Source organism: Leptosomus discolor, chromosome 7 (assembly GCF_034619465.1).
Source record: "Leptosomus discolor isolate bLepDis1 chromosome 7, bLepDis1.hap2, whole genome shotgun sequence".
Taxonomy (NCBI): domain Eukaryota; kingdom Metazoa; phylum Chordata; class Aves; order Leptosomiformes; family Leptosomidae; genus Leptosomus; species Leptosomus discolor.
In genome coordinates this window covers 20,882,895-20,903,227 of record NC_141397.1, presented here as the reverse complement: position 1 = coordinate 20,903,227, position 20,333 = coordinate 20,882,895, and the positions used below count along the sequence as shown (strand labels likewise).

Genomic DNA, 20,333 nt, shown 5'->3' with positions numbered 1-20,333 from the left:
CAAGGTTTCAGGGAGACCTCATAGTGGCCCTCCAGTACTCAAAGAGGGCCTACAGGAAAGGTGGGGAGGGAGTTCTTACATGGGCCTGCAGTGATAGGATGAGGAGCAATGATTGGAAGCTGGGAGAGGGCAGGTTTAGACTAGATACAAAGAAGAAGTTCTTCACCCTGAGGGTGGTGAGACACTGGAACAGGTTGCCCAGAGAGGCTGTGGATGCTCTATCCCTGGAAGTGTTTGAGACCAGGTTGGGTGGAGCCTTGACCTGGTCTAGTGGAAGGTGTCCTTGCCATAGCAGGGGGGTTGGGCCTAGATGACCTTTGAGGTCCCTTCCAACCCAAACCATTCTATGATTCTATGATCTGTCTTTCTGACCACTGCATATCCCAGTACATAGAAATGACCAGAAATGATCTTCTGAAGAATAAGGAAAAGGAAGGAGAGAAGGATGTAGGCTCTAGCCCTATTACCTGTCTTGACTAGTCTGGGAAGACACTGGTTTCAGAGAAGAAAGCTCTGATTACCACTGCTACAGCTTCTTAAAGGTTAGTAAACTTTATCATGCAGGGTTTTAAAGCTGAAGGACACGGGTAGCCTTGCTCTGTTACATTTAATTAACACTTGCTTTTAGGATGCAATTCAAGTAAACGTATTCTTTTCAGCCAGGCATTCTGGTCAGACAAGGATTCGAACACCCTGAAAGAAAAGCATGTGTTCATCCTAGATAGAAGGTCCCAAAAAGATAGGAGCAAGGAAATGGCTCTAGATGTTTAATACCACATTTGATGAAGCTTAAGGTGGACAAACATGTTCTTCCAATTTAAGTGTTTTCCTCTGAAATGGATTTGGCAGCCATGACAATGCAGATGATAGGTTGCCAGTAAATATTCACTAGAAACAGATTCTACTTAGGAATCCAACACATCGATAAGAAACAAGGCCAAATAATTTTGCTAGGGTTATGTAAAGCCAGAGGAATGCCTCAGCCCTTCTGCTTATCTCACCACTCTTCACTAGGCAACTCTACACAATACACTATTTGTCCTTTAATGACAATTCAAAATACTGTATTTGTCTTACCATAGCACAAAATGCAGAGCTGAAATCTTTGTAACTCTTCATTATATTGTGCACCACGAATATTTAGCACCTGAAACAATCCAGAATCATCCATCTAGAAACAAAAATAAAGACAACAGGTAAGTACTGCTAAGTGTTCTATGACTTCTTGCTGTTGATGAAGTGCAAATTTACTGCATAAACTTGGCCCAGAAGACCCAAGTGGTGGCAGGGAGCAGGATGCACTGCAGACACTGCGCATATCCCGGTTGTGGTAATCTCATATAGACTTGTTCCTAATTAAGCCCTAAAATGAGGTAAAATCATTTTTCTAGTGCCATTGTGAAACAAGCAAAAGACTTCATATCTATCTGCGTCTATGCTAGGTCCTCAGTTGACAGGTCCCAGTGGAAATTCTGCATTCTCAGAGTGTGATAAAATGTATGACATGCAAAAATTTTCATATGTAAAATATTTAACATGGTCAAAATATCTGTCAAAAACTTCAGGTAGAAAAATTATCTACAGAAAAAGCAAACTAAGCAATCTGAGTTGATGGCTGTGTCTCAAACATGCAGTGACCCCTTGCAAAGTTCGGACCTATCCAAAACACTACCAAGGGTTCTGATATCAGATTTCTTGTCCTCTTTAAAATATTACTCCCACACTTGGATTCAAATACAGCTGTTTCTTCTTAAAATATTTTTAAAAGCTACCAATGGACACAAAAGGAAATAAAATCATATTATTGACAAAAATCTTACATATTTCACAAACATCTATCCACATGTTTAGATATATATTAGATTTATACATACGTATTGTTTCCATACATTATTATATATTACTAAACTGAGAATAAATTGTCATAAAGTCTGCCAGTGAAGTCTGGCATACACGTGAAACTCCACAGAGCTTTCACATGCTCCTAAAAAGAAGTTCCTTATCTTACAGACACCCTGGTTCTGCTAGATAACAACATTTATGCACCTCATGGGAAAGAGACCAGAATGCTTTCTAGAGCGCTACTTGTCTGCATCCACAAAAGCTCCATGCTTTCTTGTGTCTTTGTGCCAAGGCACAAACCCCTCAATGCATATGTCTGCTCGAGGTCTCTCACAGCTTAAAGGTAAAGACAGTATAAAGAACAATTTGAGCTTTATCCACACCAATTACACCTTCAAGAGCTCTGGTTACTTTGGGGATGCAGCAACTAACTTCCTTCCTCCCTCCCTCCCTTGCTTCCTCACTTCCTTCCTTCCTTCATTCCTTCCTTCCTCCCTCCCTTTCCCAGTATCCATCATTACAGTTCAGGAGTTACTCCAACAAGTCTTCAGAATAAACAAAGGGAGGATTTTTGAGTTCACTATTGTAAGCACAGGTAATGCAATGACCAGAGTATCATCTGTCTGGACTAAAACCTCTGGGAGGCTTCCAGGTCATTTGGCACCAGCTTTTTGGATAACTTTGCTCCTCACTTATGAGCCTTCCCTCTAGACAGCCGTTGTTTTTCCTCACAGAAGGATCTGAAACAGCAAAAGTAGTTCTCTGTTTTCGCCTGTGCCCTGTCTGTGTCTGCCCTCTCGTATCACTTGCTCTGCTCTAACAGATGTAACTTGAAATGAATTTTTTCACATCTACAGGAGGAAGAAAGACAGTAAACTTCCTGTCTGCTTAGGATGTGACTCTTCTCACATAGAGGAAGCAGCAGCAGTGATCATTGGCACCTTGCAGTGATTTTGCAAGGTGAACAAAGTTTAAATCTGTGCTGGATCCCAGAGTGTGTATGCCTTAACCACACTACATAATCTTTTATACTGGCATTTTAAAGTTAATTTTTTAACTCACTGATTTTTGAAGAAGCCACATCTTTTTGGATAAAGACAATGAATGCTTTAGGAAATAAATAAAATCTAGTGAATCTGAATGGTGGCAGGTCAGATCCTGCTGGGCTTGCTCTCATGAGGAGGCCTGAGACATATGCACAAGAACAGTATGCACAATTCAGTAAGCTTGTTTCTCATCTGTAAACCTCTAAGCATGACACTTGAGGAAAAGGAAGAGGTTTCCATTTCAAACAACTCATCTGCAATAGAATCCACAGGAATAAAAACCTAATAGGCTAAAATAATCTTGGACATTGCTCCACGAGTATCAACTACATATTAGAGAAATACAGCGTAATCAATTTTAAAACAACAGTTTTACTTTATAAGGTAGGTAAGAAAGGAAGAAATACATCCTTTAAATTAATAAAATCCTTCCTGTGTAGCAGTATTATAATTTCTGCAAATTTTTGGTGAACATTAACACAACATATATTAATAACTCCATTTTCTTAATGTAAAAATCTTCCTTGTCTTGCTTACAATTCTTTTTTCATATATCCATTTTCTCATTCCTCATCAGACAGAAAAATAATTTACTCTCAACACAAAATTTATAGTTATTGCACAATCATTTTTCCATAGAAATACACCCTCACTCCGTAACATAATCTTTAGTGCCAAGTATATGTCATTGAATTTGGACCTTTCTGTCTAAAATGAAATTACATGATTTCCTAGGACATTTATAACACACAAATCACATTTCCCTGTAGGACCACTTGGCAGTATTAAACGAAGTGCTACAGTTATGAAATCCTTTCTAACATTTTTTCTTTACAGCAAGCGACCAGAGTATAATATCCTCTCAGAAACTAAACAGCAGAATAATAAAAATTAATCCATACTTTAGTGAACTTGCAGTATATAGCAATTTATTTTAGAGGATAACATCTACCTGCAGTACTTATACAAAATGCCCTATTAAGAACAACATGACTACTAATAATTTTGAGCTTTATTACTTAAAATATAAGAAAAAGGCAGAAACCATCTCAGAACAGGTTTCAAATTTTCATTAGCTGCTCTATGTGCACCACTGATTCACCTCATAGTTTGCAGAAGAGTTTGTTGGCTTGAGGATTCTGAAGTCATCAGTGGTAAGGGCAATCTACCTTAGTAATGTAACTCTACACAGTTATTGCAACCACAGATAGGAGAGATCTGCAATGTGGGCCACAACATCCAACTAAGTAGCCAGGCTACTCAGGTGAAGTACGTCTTCCAGGTTCAAAGACTTCCTATGCTCATGCCATTTCACAGTTTCTTCTTTGTGAAAATGGTGCATAAATTGTGTCAGATGCATTGCTTCACAGTATGTCTTTTCCCAGTGTCCCTTCCCTGCACTGTACTCTCCTAAGGCAAGATGGAAGAGGCTAGTTATCAGCCTTTCATCCATTTTCTTTAGAAAAGTGTCAGAGAAAGGGCAATAAGATCACACATCAGGTGGCGAAGTGCTACTCACATTTCTGAGGACTTATCTTGTAAAGTGAATGTGCATTCGCTCATAGGTAAAACTACGACAGACACATCTACTTATGAGAAGATTGCTTTGCACCAGAACAGTTTTTCTCCTAAAGCAGAAGCTCCACACCATTCCTTCTTCACCCATTTCCTCACAACAGGGAACCTCATCCAATATGAGAAAGCACAAAACAACACAGTACACACGGCAGGCACACAGCCTTGAGACAGAGTACCCTCTTAAAACTTTTTTTGGAATGATGCCTCATATGTTTAACTTCCCAGAAGCCCGTGAAAAAAGCAGCGAGGCAAGGACTTAGCACCATTCTTGGTCATGAACACCTTCACAAGTGATAGAAAGATGATGCTAGTCAGAGATGTACCTCCAAGATGCACATCCCCATACATCACTAGTGCTGGCCTGTTTTATACATTTTGCATTTAAACATCCATGTAAGAGTCTTCCGCAAGACAGTACAGTGCTGGTAACTCACGGTTTTAGGAAATTACCCCTTCTACTCTCACAGAGTTCCAAACACATTGACCCATAATGTTCCCACAGACATTTCAGTGGTTTTAGGGCACCTCCATGATAAACACCAAGAAGAATACACACCTTGAACTACCACAGATATTTCTGTGACAAAACTCCAGCCAATGTCTGCCATATTCCAGAATACTGAAAATGTAAAAACACAAGTCTACTCCTAACTTTTTGTCTCCAAGTACGTGATCTCATTTTATTGGCAAAAGTGACTGTCAGGACAATTGTTTTACAATTAGGGAAGGAACTTGGAAGAAAAGGGATAATGGAATAGGCAGCAAAGAATCTTTATTTGCATTGATCCTAGGTAAGAAAGTGAAATTGAAACTAAAAGATGTGCTCTGAGATAAAGCCAGCAATCTCATTTCAATGCTATTTCATAGAAAAACAAATTCCAAAATATGAACCATTTGCCACTGAAAAGAAGAGAAAGCTTGTGAAATACTTTGCCAGGAAAGCACAATATACAGTCTTGGGAGAGATGGCTACACTCCTTTAATGCTCACATTGCATTTGTTTCTAGGAAAGCTGCATTTCAAAAGGATGATGAAAAGGAGCTTCAGTAAGAGCTCCTAGAAAACAAAGCTTGCCTTTTAATCTGAGAAGTTGTTTTTAGAACGTATAGTATCCTTGGCAGTGAGAGTAGATGTCCTTTACTAATGTTGCATTTATCACCTCAATGAAGATCATTTACATCTAGTAACATGGTCACAAGTAGGAGGCACAGAGTATGCTCCAGGTGCACTGGAAGAACTGTCTTCTTCAGAAATCTCCAGTGTTAAAACACTACATTTTTATCCTCATAAGGGTTAACTCCTGAAGTCCAGATAACAGGAAAACCACAGGTAGTTCTTGCTATCTTAAATATTCCTGTGGTTAGTTCTTGAAAAAACTTAGCATACTGACATGCCAATATCAGACATTAGTAGTGTTTTACTTAGCATTCAATGTTTTAGTTCTTTGATTTTTTTCTTCCTATTCATTGCTACACTTATATCATATACATTAAAGCTATGGAAATGCTAGTTTGAAGAACAAGAGGTTTTTTTAACTCAATAATTTATTATGCACTAGAAGCATTTTCCATAATTCCATCCTCTTTCAGTAGCTTCTTTGCCAAGTGGTAAAACAAGCAATTTGCACCTAGATATTTACTGTACAAAACTTGCTGTTACATTGAAGATTTTTCTACTAAACACATTCTGTGTTTTTACTGTTTTAGAGTGAACCATCTAGAGAGATGAGAACCTGATGCTCCATTTTCTACTTCATAGGATTATAAGCAGATGGGAATAGTTCCAAAGTATTAGAGTTGTAATAGATGCTTTAATCAGAAAGTTATCAACCACGAAATCCCTCTTCTATAAAGTTGCCCATGAATTTTACAGTCTGCACACATTTTCTTTGTTGTGGTCTGCTAAGGTATTATTATAAAATCTCCAGTATTTCCACATCTTTCATTAGCATCACTAAAGATTAACTGACAGCTACTTGTGTGCAGAATTTGGATGAAAATTTGATACAGGTGAGTCACTATGCTCAAGAGCATTACATGTGGAATAAGCATGACCTAATACATTTAAGGTTTGTTGTTTCAAACTAACATTACTGAGTATAAAGAAGAAAAGTTTAGTAAATTTCTTACCAGGAAAGCTTGGAAGATATGGGGTGTGTTTTCAAAAGCAATAACTACTGGAACCACTTCTACTGCACTCATCTCAAGCACAGCTTGTTTAACAGAAGATGCGTCTGCAGCTCGTCCGTGGCTGAAAACCACAGCTATTTTTCTTACATTAGGACCTTGTAGAGTTCTCTTGAAAACATTCTTGGCAATGAATCTCATCGCATTTCCAGTGTCCCGTTCACTGGAGGATCTCTGGTAAGAAATATTTTTTAGTGCGATGAGCAGCTTATTCTTGTTGTTAAACTCTGAGAAACGGATCAGGTAGTGGGTAACTGTGTTGTAGGAAACAACAGCGACTCTGGCTCCCACTGGGCAGTTGCCGTCTCTAATTCTGGCACCACTCACTATTGCTATCATAATCTCTCTCATTAGCTCAAATGTCTCAGGAGTGAGTGTCCTAGAGGTGTCCAAGGCAAATACCAGTTCTGTTGGATATACTGGGCATTTCAGCTTTCCTAGGAAACAAAAAACACCCACAAATTATTTTGTTCCCTTGCATCTCAGGCATGGAGAGTAATGCACATAAAAGCCATACATAAAAAGATACAATGCTAAACTACATACTGCATTTGATACATGCACAGAGAAAAAGAGGGAACCAGACAAATATCTGCCCAACGTATACTGAAGAGAAGCATAAAAAAGTGCAAATTGCTTGCTCTTATGAAGAGGTTTTACAAAGATATTTGAAAATAGTGCTAAATTATATTAGCACTGTTTTACAGATGGAGAAGCTGCAGCATGGAGAGTATAAGTGGCTTTTCCAGCATCACCCACATAGGACAACAACAAGGCCAGGAGTTGAAATGATCTTGCGTTTTGTCCGCATTCTGACAGGCTCCACGTTAACCTGAATTCTGAACCAGTGGGATGTGAGTCTGCTGCAGTCTGTGCTCCCGTTGCTGGGTATGCCTGCACAAAATATTCCCTTTTAAAGCTCCTCTTGGGCACAGTGTGGGCCTACACTAACTCATGTACTGCCATGCAGCGCAGATACAGATTTGATGCTATTATTACTACATTATTCTTAGGAGCACTGTTAAGATTTGATAATCCATGTGACACTTCTGGAGTAAAACACATTTCATCTTATAATTACTCCAGCCACAATATTATATCTAAAAGCAGAAATTGTGTTGAAGAAAATAATCTGCTGCAGCATGAAGAAAAATGTAATTTAAAAACCACAGGCTATAGCAGGTAACATAACTACAGTAATAATAAGATCATATACCTAGCACTCATGAAGGGAGATTACTGACTCACAATTCCAGCTAAATTCTGTGTAGGACAAAAATTCCATTATCATTTCTTGTGCATGACTGGTATTAGAATCATTTGGGCATGGAACACACCAAGTACTCAGGGGTGTTGAGTCATAATGGAAAGAGAATAGTTAAGAAGAAAACAAAAACCAGAGCAAAACAGAAAGCAGTATTGAAATCAGTAAAAATAAGGAGGAGACAGTTTTACATTAATAGGTGCGATAAAATTATTTGGCAGCTCAATGTAAAGCAGTGGAGGAACTGGTGGGACTGAAGTTGAGAACAGAAAAGAAGGTCAGAGAAGGGACAAGGAAGAAAATTAACCTGCAGCGCTGAAGCTGCAAGATGATTAGAATTATGAAGGGTCAGAGAAGGATAACGCTAGCTATATATCTCTCAGGGACAAGTAGAAAGAAAAAAACAAACAAACAAAACAAAACAAAACAAAAAGAATACGCACAGGAACTGAACACCACCACATAGATAATAGGAGAAAATTACAAAGGGGAGCTTATGGTATTTTGGTATTGCCAACAATACTCTTACCAATGAGGTTAAATCAAATACTGCTGAAACAAAATGATACAAGGCACTAAGAATGCCTGTGAACCTTTATTGCAAATAGAAATCTGTGATATAGAAAAGATCTGAAGATTTTTAAATGTTCTTTTTCAGTTCAGTTTCCCCTACCTACCTTCACGTGAACAGTTCACAACACATTGTACCATTCAAACACATGCCAGCACATGCACTGGGTATAAAACAGGGACATATATGTCAAGCACTATGTTACTGTGGGGAGAAACTTCAACTTACATGTACTCTTCAGGGAATGGAAATGAAGATCATACATGCAGTAGTGGTTAAGATAATCATCACTATTGATGTTAAACAAAAAGGGCATGCCTTGAATTTGAAACTCATAGCAATGAAGCATATCCAGGATAAATTTATCACAAGTAAGCAAATCTGAGCTTTTGAGGAGTTACACAGAACAGAAAGGTAAGGGGATAGGATAATCCTGAAAATGTCAAAAAAATAGAAGGTAAGTATGTAAGTAAAAGACAAGTAAATAACATTTCTTTTTGGAGGAAAAAGGAAGCAGATGTGCTAGATGGCTCAGCAGACCTGTTCTAGGACTTTAGAGATTTTAACATTCTGCTCTCCACAGATTTCCTAGGCTTAGCATTTCTTTGCCATGCTGCTCTACCTACAGAATGGGAGTAGAAACTATCTAGTTGGCAAGAGCGTGTATGCATAGTAGGAGAAATGTCTGTGTTACAGTGCGTATACCTTAGAGCGTATAGAAACTATGAAGCCCTAGTTTGCTCAGGCTCAGTATAGCCAATCACAAAGATGTGATATTTGAAACTGCTCTAGTAGTGGCCAAATAATATCTAATGGTTTCAATTAAGAACACCTACCACAGCTATGAATATTGACATGTTTAGTCTCACTGGGTCATTAGTGGAGAGAGACAAACTGCAGAGGAAGCATCTGGTGACTAAACACTTGTATTTTAGGTAGCTAAATTAAAAGGGGATATACGCCATCCTACACATGGATTAACAAACTAAAGCTCCAGTTCAGCAAACACCTGGCTCTCAACATAGGATTTAACTCCTGTGAAGGGAACACAGGACTCTGAATGTTTGGTTGAGTGGAGCCTAATACTACAAAGGCAAAGTAGTTCACTTATGAGACCTTTGCTAGGTCAGTTTGACAAATTAACACCACCATTCTTCCTGTCTAGTAACAATAACATAAGAGTAAGCAGTACTCACCATCCCAGCAAGCTAAAGAAAGAGAAAAATAAAGTTTAATTGAAAAATTTTGCATCAGAAGAGTTTTTAAAATAAAAGCTGAAATCACTGGTGGAACATACACTGAATTTAGTTTCTCTAGTTCTGCAGATTTTAAGACTTTAGTGACTTTAGTGACTGCAGTGACTTAGGACGAATGAATAATTGTCTTCCACTGCTATGTATGCTTGCAAAACTCCCTTTGGTTTTACTGGGGAATGGCATAAAAGAACAAGCAGGACCTGACCTTGCTCTAGAACAAATATTTTCATTGATGGGTTTCTACCAGTGGTTAGAGATATAAATATACCACTAGTTGTAGGAACTCCCACTATTTGTCACAGTCACTCTAAGGAATTAGGATAGGCTAGGAAAAAATAATGCAAATTTACTTCATAGTACCTGGAACCACTGGATAGCAAGACACTTCACATTTCTAAGAAATTATGTTACAGTAACTTTGGCAAAAGAAATTATTCTAAACAGCCCCAAAAAAATATTCTGCATTCTGAGCCCTAACTTAATTTTTTAAGCACCTGCCTGCTAAGACCATAAATTCACAGGCACGCCAAACACAGAACTAATGTGATATTAGTAAGACAGGGAAGAAAACAAGTGGTGATACTTGGGCTTACAATATCAAAGCAAGATTTAATGCTTACAGCTGTGTTTGCGGACGTAGTCAATGAGTTCACAAGGCTGTGGAGAAGAACAAAAAAAGGCATGAGCACATGACTACCCAATGAGACAGTGCATTGTGTGTGTTTGTAACACGGAGTGTGCTAGAGATACATACAGAAAATGACGCTTTTCCATTCAGTCCTTTACTCCCCTAAAAAAAAAAAAAAAAAAAAAAAAGACAGATTACAGTAATGCTATCTTCATCTCATCTAATTGCTCAGATACTTTACTAATCACGGGGGGGGGGGAAAACAACAAAAGCCAAGGGCTGATTGCATTACACATTTTTATATATTTTATTTAACATCTACTGTGATTTGGGGATATTGAAAGTCTACAGTAGAACCGAAGATTCCATTACGTGTTACCTGTATACATTTTTATTTCAGTAAGGGTAAGAAAAGATCGGTATTTTTGTTTGCAAGGGCAGACCTCTAGTACTTTAAGGAATTTTTGTACATGGCTGTTGCAACTAATTTCAGCTATGATCCTATTTTGAAGTTATAAGACATTCACTGAGTATCATTTCATATCTGACAAAGATGTACAGGGAAACTATCAGCTTAGCATGAACTGCAGATTTCTTTGTGGGGGTAACAATTAATGAGAGAAAGTTGAACTCAATCTCTCCTTTACACCATGTTGAATTTTCAAAGCTGAAAGTCAAAGAGGAAATAAATATTTCTAAATTAAGTCTCTTTCACTTGAGAGTTAAGATACTCATCAGTGAACTCCCACAATGGTACTTCTAAAGGGTTTGTTAGAAACACATAATTGCAAAACTTACTGCACTACTGACAGCCAAAAAATACAGTAAGCATTGTCCTTTGCATTAGTTAAAAGGAGAGGCTCAAAGCATCTGTCAGCTACACTTTTCAAACATGCACAAGCTAGGCATTTAGATGCTGACTTGTATAAATCACATTTATAGGTACACAATTAGACTTTTATGTTCAGAAACTGCTGATTTGCCCTTACATACAGATGAATTCACAATCTTTCTTCTTTAATAAAATGTTGAAGTTCACAGTCTAATAAAACAATGCAATTTACAATATATGCATAACAGATCAATGGCAGTCATTAGAAGTATCAGAACACTCCATATATTACTACTCCAGACCACCATAACAGGAAGAAAATATTTTGTTTTATTCCTTAGTTTCCCTCCAAAATTAAAAAGAACGAACATATTTTCCAGTACTGGCAAAATTTATGGTGTCTAGGTCTTACCCTGCGTCCTGGAGGTCCTCTGTCTCCTGGACTGCCTTCCAGACCAGCAGGCCCTGGAATACCCTATGAATAGTAACACGTTACCTATATGGTATTCAAAGAACATACACAGGTGACATAAAATTTACATTTTCTATTGGAAATCAACAGATTTCCTTCCTTCTTCCTTTATTTGCTACATGTTTAAGCTCCATTGACTTAAGTGTAAATGAGAAGTAAGAAAGAAGAGCATCAGGTCTGACATAATTTTCACTTTTAAGAGATGAACAACCTAGATAGCATCAAAGCACCAATTTTCTTCTAGTATTCAGTTAATTTTTAAGTGTATTATTCATCCAATATGGTCAAAGCCAATGTAGAAATACAATCCTCAAAATAAAATTAGCACACGCATATCTTTGCTTTTAGTGGCAAGAGTCTTGTTCAATTTCTGGCTTTTTTGGAAAAGCAGTGCTAAGTAAAAACAGTTCAGCAGGACTGAACTCTTCCTGGTTTGTTACCACCCACAGCTACCAGCTCTCCTTTCTGTAGAGAGGAGCCAGCCCCCTGTCACAGCAAAGGAGATCTGAAGTTAATATTCAGCCATGGAAAAGCTTGGGGAAAAAAGGAAGAAAGAAACACACAAGAAGCCAGAAAAATCAGGATGAAGAAGTTAACGGGGAATAAATGGGATCATCACACTGCTCTTAAACCAGCAAATTTCTTCTACAGCAGTTTTTTTATCTAAAAGGCACAAAAACATAGTGAACTGGAACAGCAGGTAAGACATTCAGAAGTGGTCATTGCTTCTGTTTAGTGTGTTGTACGCAGGGAGAGGGCATGGCCAGCATTAGCAGCCTTTGAAAATGACAGACATAACACCTAAAAATTAATGCAAGTATGCAATCAGCACATCAAGGAGGAGCCTACCAAAAAAAAAAAATCCATTAAAACCCAACCATGATAAGGTACTTGCCATTCTGCCTCTATATCCTTTTAGTCCATCTTCCCCTGCAAAACCCTTGTCCCCAGCTTCACCCTAGTTCATTGGAAAAAAAAAGTAATTAAAATGTGGAAACAGGCTCGTCTGATAAAAACACAAACTTCTCAAGAAATTATGACAGCATTTTCCAACTGAAACACAGGGATATGAAAGACTGCATACAAAAATTTAGTCACGGGTTCATGTAAAAAACCCAAACCAAACCTACACAATGACTAGCCAATGATTTTTTACTAGGGAAAAAGAAAATGAGATGCAGCTGTTACTTTGATGCAGCATCATAAGATAAGCAAAGACACGCAACATCTTGTTTCACACAAGTGAAAGCACTTCACCCTCTAATCTGCCAAAACCATACTATTGACTGCAGTGTGTTCTCTCCAAATAATACCTTCTACGGCAGAAGTGTGCTGCTTCCAAAATGTGATTTATCTACTTGTTTACTAAAGCAGACACTGGTTTCCCATGAGTGAAGAGCTGGCAGCTCATTTTATTTAACAAAACTTCTAATCACTCCCTTATTACTCTGTAAGTAAAAATATTTGAGAAAATATTAACAGGCAATTTCTGTGCACAGGACATTGAAAATGTCTAGTGATATCAACAAGAACAAGCCCCTGTCAGATTTTCTACATATATGGAGGAATGTATATCAGTCAGCAAACTGTCAGAACATGAGGGACCCCTTATCTTCTTTACTCCATACACAAATGCCCATTTACCTGGAAGGTTTGGGTCAAAGATCATGCACTCAACTTGCCCACCTCACCTCCGAGCCATGATGTTCAGCAGAACGACTCTGCTTTTGCTATGGCCATAGCTCTGCATCCACAAGAGAGTATAGATATTAAGCAGCCTTATTAGCTGAAGCCTAATGTATAATACCAATTTCACAGCTCAGTCCTATTTATGCAATCTGATCATCCAGCATTTGTTTTTAGAACTGGTTGAGGCTCTATATTTCAAATTCAGCCTGAAAAAAAGGCTCATTGTTTTCCTGGAAAGTCTGATTTTTATATTTGTGATCCTGAGTTTGGACAAAAAAAAAACCAAAACAACCTCAAAACAAAACCAAAACCCCAACGAAACAAACAAAAAGCAAAACCAAAAGAAGCCTTCCGCATCCATGGGATAGAAATTTGTTGATTCAGTTGTCATCGTATTAATAAATTAACTGAAGGAAATCCTCCACTTGTAATTTTTTGAGCAATCATGGATTTCCTATTAGGAAAACAGGTCCTATCAACAACTTCTACAAACACCACTTTTGTTTTGCCAAACAGTGAAGACAGAAAAGATTTTTTTCCCCAGCTAAATGTATTTTGGCATTTCAATACAAGAAACTTAAATTCCTAACAAGTCCATAGGGATATTAATGGGTGGCATATATCAAACACAATCTTATTAAATAAAGACTGCCAGAATGAATTAGCTGGATTTAGAAACACATAGAAACACAGAACAGGATAGCTTGTTATCTTACTTTATAAATCACCAACTATTTTTTTGAATGTTCAGAAAATTGTTATTTCTGTGTTTTAGTTCCCCTTTTTAAACTCTTGCCATATAAAACATGATGTCAACAGACTGATGGACTTGCAAAGTTTAGGCACTTGAAAGTAAAGAAAGGTCAGGACTTCTGCTGATGAATTTCCAATTTATTTCTCTCCAAAATTCTTTTTTCTCCCCTGTCCAAGTATCAGTAGCACAGAGTTAGCCTGAATGAATTCATTCTGACATGACCATACAATGCAGCAGAGCGAGACCTCCTATACGCACCTACTTTTAGTGTAGGGAAGGCAGAAGATGTGTTCCCAAAGTTCCTGTCTATAAGTAAGTTGGTCTGAAGCTTTGGGACTAGGAAAAATCACTGCTAGTCCCACTCGTGTGGCAGCCGCTGCATCCTTGGAGGTCAGAAGAAGCTTCTGCCTACAAACACTGTCTTTGTTTAAACAATTAAAGTGAGGCACTAAATTCAAACCTTGCTGAAAAGACTGCACACGAAGCGACTTTACTGAGTAAAATATAAGAGGGACAAAGGCAAAAAATAGATGGGCTTTCCAAAACCCATTTCACTATAGGCTGTTTCCCTCAAAGTTAGGGCTCATTTGGGACACTTGGGCCTTCCCCTTCCATGTCTTTGTGAAAGTTGTTTCATTTTATAGCAGCCAGTATCAGATTGTTCTTCCCAGCAAAACACCTGCTCCGTTTTTATTTAGTGCTCATTGGCTGGAGAGAGGAGAATGGCAGATAAAAGCTTTCAGTCGTTTACCACTCGTACAAGTTACCCCTCCTCCTCCTTTAACAAAACTGATTCCTACTTCTTTTTGCAAAATGCCAGGAAAATTCACTGACTGTATTAAAAGTTATCTACAAAAAACATTCTTATTTTTAAAAAGAAAAATTGGCAATAGTATCTGCCGTTTTTTGGAATGGCATAATTCTATCAGCTACAGATGTGTTACACCTGTATAACCACAATGCAGTAAAGAACAGATTATTTAAACTAACATATATGAAAGCCAGAGAATTGTTGAGGTAAAAACCCAACACATACCTTTTGTCCAAAATCTCCAGGAAATCCTTTATTTCCCTATAACATAGAAAGTAGAGATAATTAAATTCACAGTGTTATCCCAGTATTGTTTTTTAACTGGCATTTGAAAGTAATCTGCTATTTTGTATGTATATGTATGAATACTTACATTATATGTATAATATATATGCTGCATATGTAAATATATGGAGAGACAGACACACATATATATTAAAAATACTGCCAATGAGGATCTACTTATAGCTTTAGCTTGTCCCAGTCATGAACAAAGAGTGAAATTACCATTACACTGACAGTTGAGGGGACCAATCTTAGCACATGCAAATTATCAAGGTATATTTCTAGTAAATCAAATGCAGGGCAGAAGCTGGTATTTGTAGGTGATGATATACCAAGCTGTATTTTCATTTCCAAAAAGCATACTAGCAAGAGCTTGGTGTTGGCCAGGAGACATTGTCTTGTAGAGACACAATGTGCCATACAAGCAATATTTAAATAAGATGATAACAACCCTTACTTTTTTGAATTCAAGGGACAGGCTCATGGGTCATTTAGCTCATTTCGAGATCCAAAATCTCTCTCCAGTATTTCTCAGGACCAAGCCAATAATGCTTCTGTCAGCGTGTGGGATGAGCATCTCCAGTTCATCTTCTCCTTCCTGCACATTCCTTGCTCACAATTTCACCAACAATTGCCAACAGTCTCTGGCTCTTCCCAAGGAAACCACCAAGACCACACTGCTCACTTCTCACCAGGACCTTGCTAATGACTTTTTTGAATAGCATTACTTGCGTTTCAGTTGTTTGCACGAAGGAGCTTAATGGCTCCTTTCAACATATTCTGGATAAAAGACATTTTTGCAGCCACCAGCTCTTATAAATTGTGGGAACGTAAAACTAGAAGGGCACTTGCTATGTGGTTTGTTATGTAATCCTGCTCTTGAAAGTGTCAAGATTTATCTAAAAATTTACAGAAGACTCCTGCATCCTACAGCCACTACCAGAAATATATTCCAGGGTCACAATATGAACTAACTTAATTGACAAATGATGGGTCTTGGTCACAGGGACCTTACAGTCTAAGGTTAAGGTTGCAAAACCCAGTGTGAACCACACTGATTTTAGCAATTCATTATCTGGTCTCAGGTATGGGCTCACACAGCACAGCTAGTGAATTAGTCAGAAAGAGTGATAATTAGAAATAAAAGCAGTATTGTATAGGTTAGAGTTCTATTCCATATGCCTTGGGATGAAGTTCAAGTAGCTATAAGTGGTGCCTGTTGGTTGCATTTTCCCCTGCTTAGCCTCTTGTTCTAAATACTTCTAAAATAATGGAGAAAATAACAATTTCCTTACGATTCCTCTTTCAGTTTTACCTTTACTCCTTTTTCTCCAGGTAGGCCATATACCAATGCACCATCTTCTCCCTGTAAACAGACCATTTTCATGTAAGTATTTGCATTTGTACTCTTGCGTCTATCTGCACCTTATTTTACTGACCAGGTGTCAATTCAAATGCCTTGGAGTATAGAATCTTAGGAAGTCTGATGTAAGGAACTGCAACACTTTGAGGAGCAGCAAGATGACTTCTACTCCATTTCACATCATACATATGCACACTGTGCCCCTGAACCGTCCAAAGAGAAGGAAAATCTCTGCAGTCCATGGGAAGTAAATCTTAAAAGTGAACACAAAGGTAGAAGTTGGTCCTGGCTTGACCGCAAAGACAGGAGGCATGGTATACGTACAACATTGTCTCCAAAGCTAACCCAGTCTAACAGAAGGGAAGGTATTATACACAGAGGAGAAAGGCAAGTCCACACGAAGAAATCCTCCTGCAATCATTGATTACTCTGAAAATACTACTGCTCTGTCTCTAACCACACCTCAAAGCAAATCTTTAGAAAACCTAGCCTCAACGGAAACTGCATTTTTATACTACTACTAGAAACTGATCAAACTCTTGTTTATGCTCTCTTCACAATCAGAACAATATTCCATAATATCAGAGACAGAAATTTTCAAACTCAAAACCTGAAGCACCTGATCATTCTCTATTTACTAATGCAAATGATATTTCTTCCCAACACTATTAATAGAAATACTGCAATATTACAGTAGAATGTACCAAAGGTTTGGGGTCATATCTGCACTTGTAATTCACACCTGTATTCATTCAGAATAATTGTAATATAACTGTTAGGAGACTCACAGCAAAAATTAGTTCAATATTTATATTCCCTCAGTTATTCTGAAAGAAAAAAAATCTATATTCTCTCTGTTATTACAATTACTATCATGTCTTAATTGACCAAACTAGAATTCTTGAGTTACATGTCTTTTATGAGAGTACAGGTCTCCTGCTTTAGGTCTGGTGTAGCCAAAATAAGCAGCATAAGGATGTAAATAAAAGTACAAACCTGCCTTCCACGTGAACCATACGGACCTCTTTCTCCTTTTGGTCCTTGATCACCAGCATTTCCCTATTAAAAAAACAATTAAGTAAACCATTCCCATCCTCCATTCCCATCCTCATTTGAGTCATGCTTGGTTAAAGGGATACCGTGAATTTCAAAATAAGATTTTGCAAAGGAAATCTGAAATATTGTATTGAAGGTCCTTCTTCAACTCCCTAAATACAGACTGAAACAAAGATTTTCGTAATATGGGCATTGTCCTGGTTTCAGCTGGGATAGAGTTAATTTTCTTCCTAGTAGCTGGTACAGTGCTGTGTTTTGGATTTAGTGTGAGAATAATGTTGACAACACACTGACGTTTTAGTTGTTGCTAAGTAGTGCTTATCCCAAGTTCAGGATTCTTCAGTTTCCCGTGCTCTGTCAGCAAGCAGACACACAAGAAGCTGGGAGGAAGCATGGCCAGAAGAGCTGGCTCAAACTAGCCGAAGGGATATTCTGTACCATAGGACACCATGCCCAGTGTATAAACTGGGGGGAGTTGGCCAGGAGGGGCCAATCACTGCTCAGGCATGGGTCAAGTGGGTGCTGAGCAATTGCATTGTGAATCTCTTGTCTTTTCCTGGGTTTTATTTCCCTTTCTTTTTGTTCTATTATTTTTCATTACAATTATTATTATTATATTTTAGTTTAGTTTAGTTATTAAAGTGCCCTTATCTCAACCCACATGTTTTACTTTTTTTTTTTCTTCCAATTCTCATCCCCATCCCACTGGGAGGGGGGAGGAAGAAGCAAGAGGCTGTGTGTTGCTCAGTTGCTGGCTGGGGTTAAATCACAAAAAGCAAACAACTAGATTTTTCAAAGAATATATTATTTCCGAACCAAAGAATAAAACATTTCTAGTGTCAGGTCAAACAGCCTCTATTAAAGGATGAGATATTACTGAAGGTGTAGAATCACTGGCTCCAAAAAGTCAGCTTACAGTCTCACAATCCAATTTCAAAAGGCATGGAAGAATTTCCTTCATTCTGTGGAATAACTACCTGACTATACCAGTTGACAAACCCCATACACTCATGCACAAATATGAAGGAATTTGACTAATCTGAAAGAAGGCATAACAACATATTACCTTCAAGCGACTTTCTTATGATTTATAAAATCAGATTAGCAGCCTCAGGATTGCAGGCAAAGAAGTACCTCAAACCCAACTTTTATGTTAAAAGCTGCTTTGCATTTATCCTTTATTTAGATGTGCAAATGCTAGACTGAGTGATCTGACCCAAAAGAAGTTTTGTGTATATCCTGAGACACCTAAATTTGTGCCGATGAAAATATGATTGTTTACTTTTGAGATATCCTACACATCCTAAAATGCATAAATAAAGCATTTCAAATCTCTTACACTTTCATCATAAAGATTTTTACTCTCAATTTTGTCAGGCATTTGTCTTCTGGATTGTTGATTTATTATGATTCTGAAAGTTTGACTTAAAAGGCAACACTGAAACTCTATTATAATACTTTTACTGGAATCCCTTCTTCCAGTCTCTGGTTACGTGAAGATTTCCCCCACACTAATTGCTAGTTTAACCTGGCACAGAGCTTACAATTTCTTTGGGGAAGACCAATTCAAATAAACATGAAATGTTAGGTCCTAGTGGAAGAACTACACAATGCAACATAGTTTACTATGCAAATAATACCAATGTTACAAAGTGCTTACTAATTGCTTATCAATTTACAGAATTAACAAACTATCCAGAGGGTAAAAGTTACATCTAAAGGTCCAACAGATTAATTAAAATTCATATAAAACTCTGCTTCCCTGGACCTTCTAGTACACGCTTTGGCAGAAAGAGGTTTTTCAAATAAAAGAAAGTCCAGCTCCTTGCATCTGTGGCCAGAGCCATTACTAACATGCATATTGTGCTGGCTGTGCTTGCTTGTTTTTTTTTTCCAAAGGAATTTAAGTACCATACAAATTGCAATCCAAAAAGAAACATCATAAAGCCTATTTAAACTTCCACACATAATTACTACTCGGATCAAAAGACTGATCGTGCAGACATCCCCTGGACCTTTGCCTGGGACATAGTTCCACATGTGGATTCCAAGAACAGAATAAGCAAGTCATTTTTAAATCAACAAAATGAAGAAAGGGAATTAAACAAACAAAATTAATGCAGTAATTTAACTAAGGGAACCTTACTTTAAATCCTGTTTTCCCAGGAGCTCCAAGATTCCCTGCTGGACCCACAGCTCCTGGCTTGTTCTGGAATAAACAAAAGGAGACAAATACTGTGATGTGAAATAAGAAAACAGAGAAAACACAGATCCTTTCTCAGGTTGAACATACATTTCATAAAAATTGACTAATGCCATAAAATTTAAAGGCTATATAACCACTACCTATGCCTCCTTACAGCCCGTCCCTAGAAAGGAGCCCTCAAGGTTCTAGAAAAAAGGTTGATCTTCCAGATAACACACCAAATGATGTATCAGTAAGACCAGCTTCTAACTCCACTTCAATCTTCCTGTTTGATTCCGAGATTCATCTGCAATCCATGGTTGACAATGACCAAGAAGGAGGAAACTAAACAGAAGAACACTGTATGTGTTATTCTACTACTTCTAAGTTAAAATTAACGATATTGACAGAATTTGTCTTGAAAGTGGGTCAGAGAACGTGATCTTGTTTTCCCCAGGACTGTAATCCAATGTAGGTATTTTTGATATAACAAGAGTTTCGCTTAACCACACTTT

General features: G+C 37.8%; 1 protein-coding gene across 1 annotated transcript in view; it reads right to left on the bottom strand.

Annotated features, from left to right (window-relative positions):
• The window catches only part of LOC104354156 (collagen alpha-6(VI) chain), a 66,327-nt gene that overhangs the window by 16,131 nt on the left and 29,863 nt on the right, over positions 1 to 20,333 (bottom strand). Inside the window, exons 22-31 of the mRNA XM_086468531.1 lie at positions 19,780 to 19,842; positions 17,574 to 17,636; positions 16,530 to 16,580; positions 15,155 to 15,190; positions 12,571 to 12,633; positions 11,616 to 11,678; positions 10,364 to 10,400; positions 9,684 to 9,695; positions 6,596 to 7,089; positions 1,078 to 1,171 (exon numbers count right to left, since the gene is read on the bottom strand). Coding sequence (XP_086324657.1) covers positions 1,078 to 1,171; positions 6,596 to 7,089; positions 9,684 to 9,695; positions 10,364 to 10,400; positions 11,616 to 11,678; positions 12,571 to 12,633; positions 15,155 to 15,190; positions 16,530 to 16,580; positions 17,574 to 17,636; positions 19,780 to 19,842 — 976 coding nt within the window. The remainder of the gene's footprint in view (positions 1 to 1,077; positions 1,172 to 6,595; positions 7,090 to 9,683; positions 9,696 to 10,363; positions 10,401 to 11,615; positions 11,679 to 12,570; positions 12,634 to 15,154; positions 15,191 to 16,529; positions 16,581 to 17,573; positions 17,637 to 19,779; positions 19,843 to 20,333) is intronic.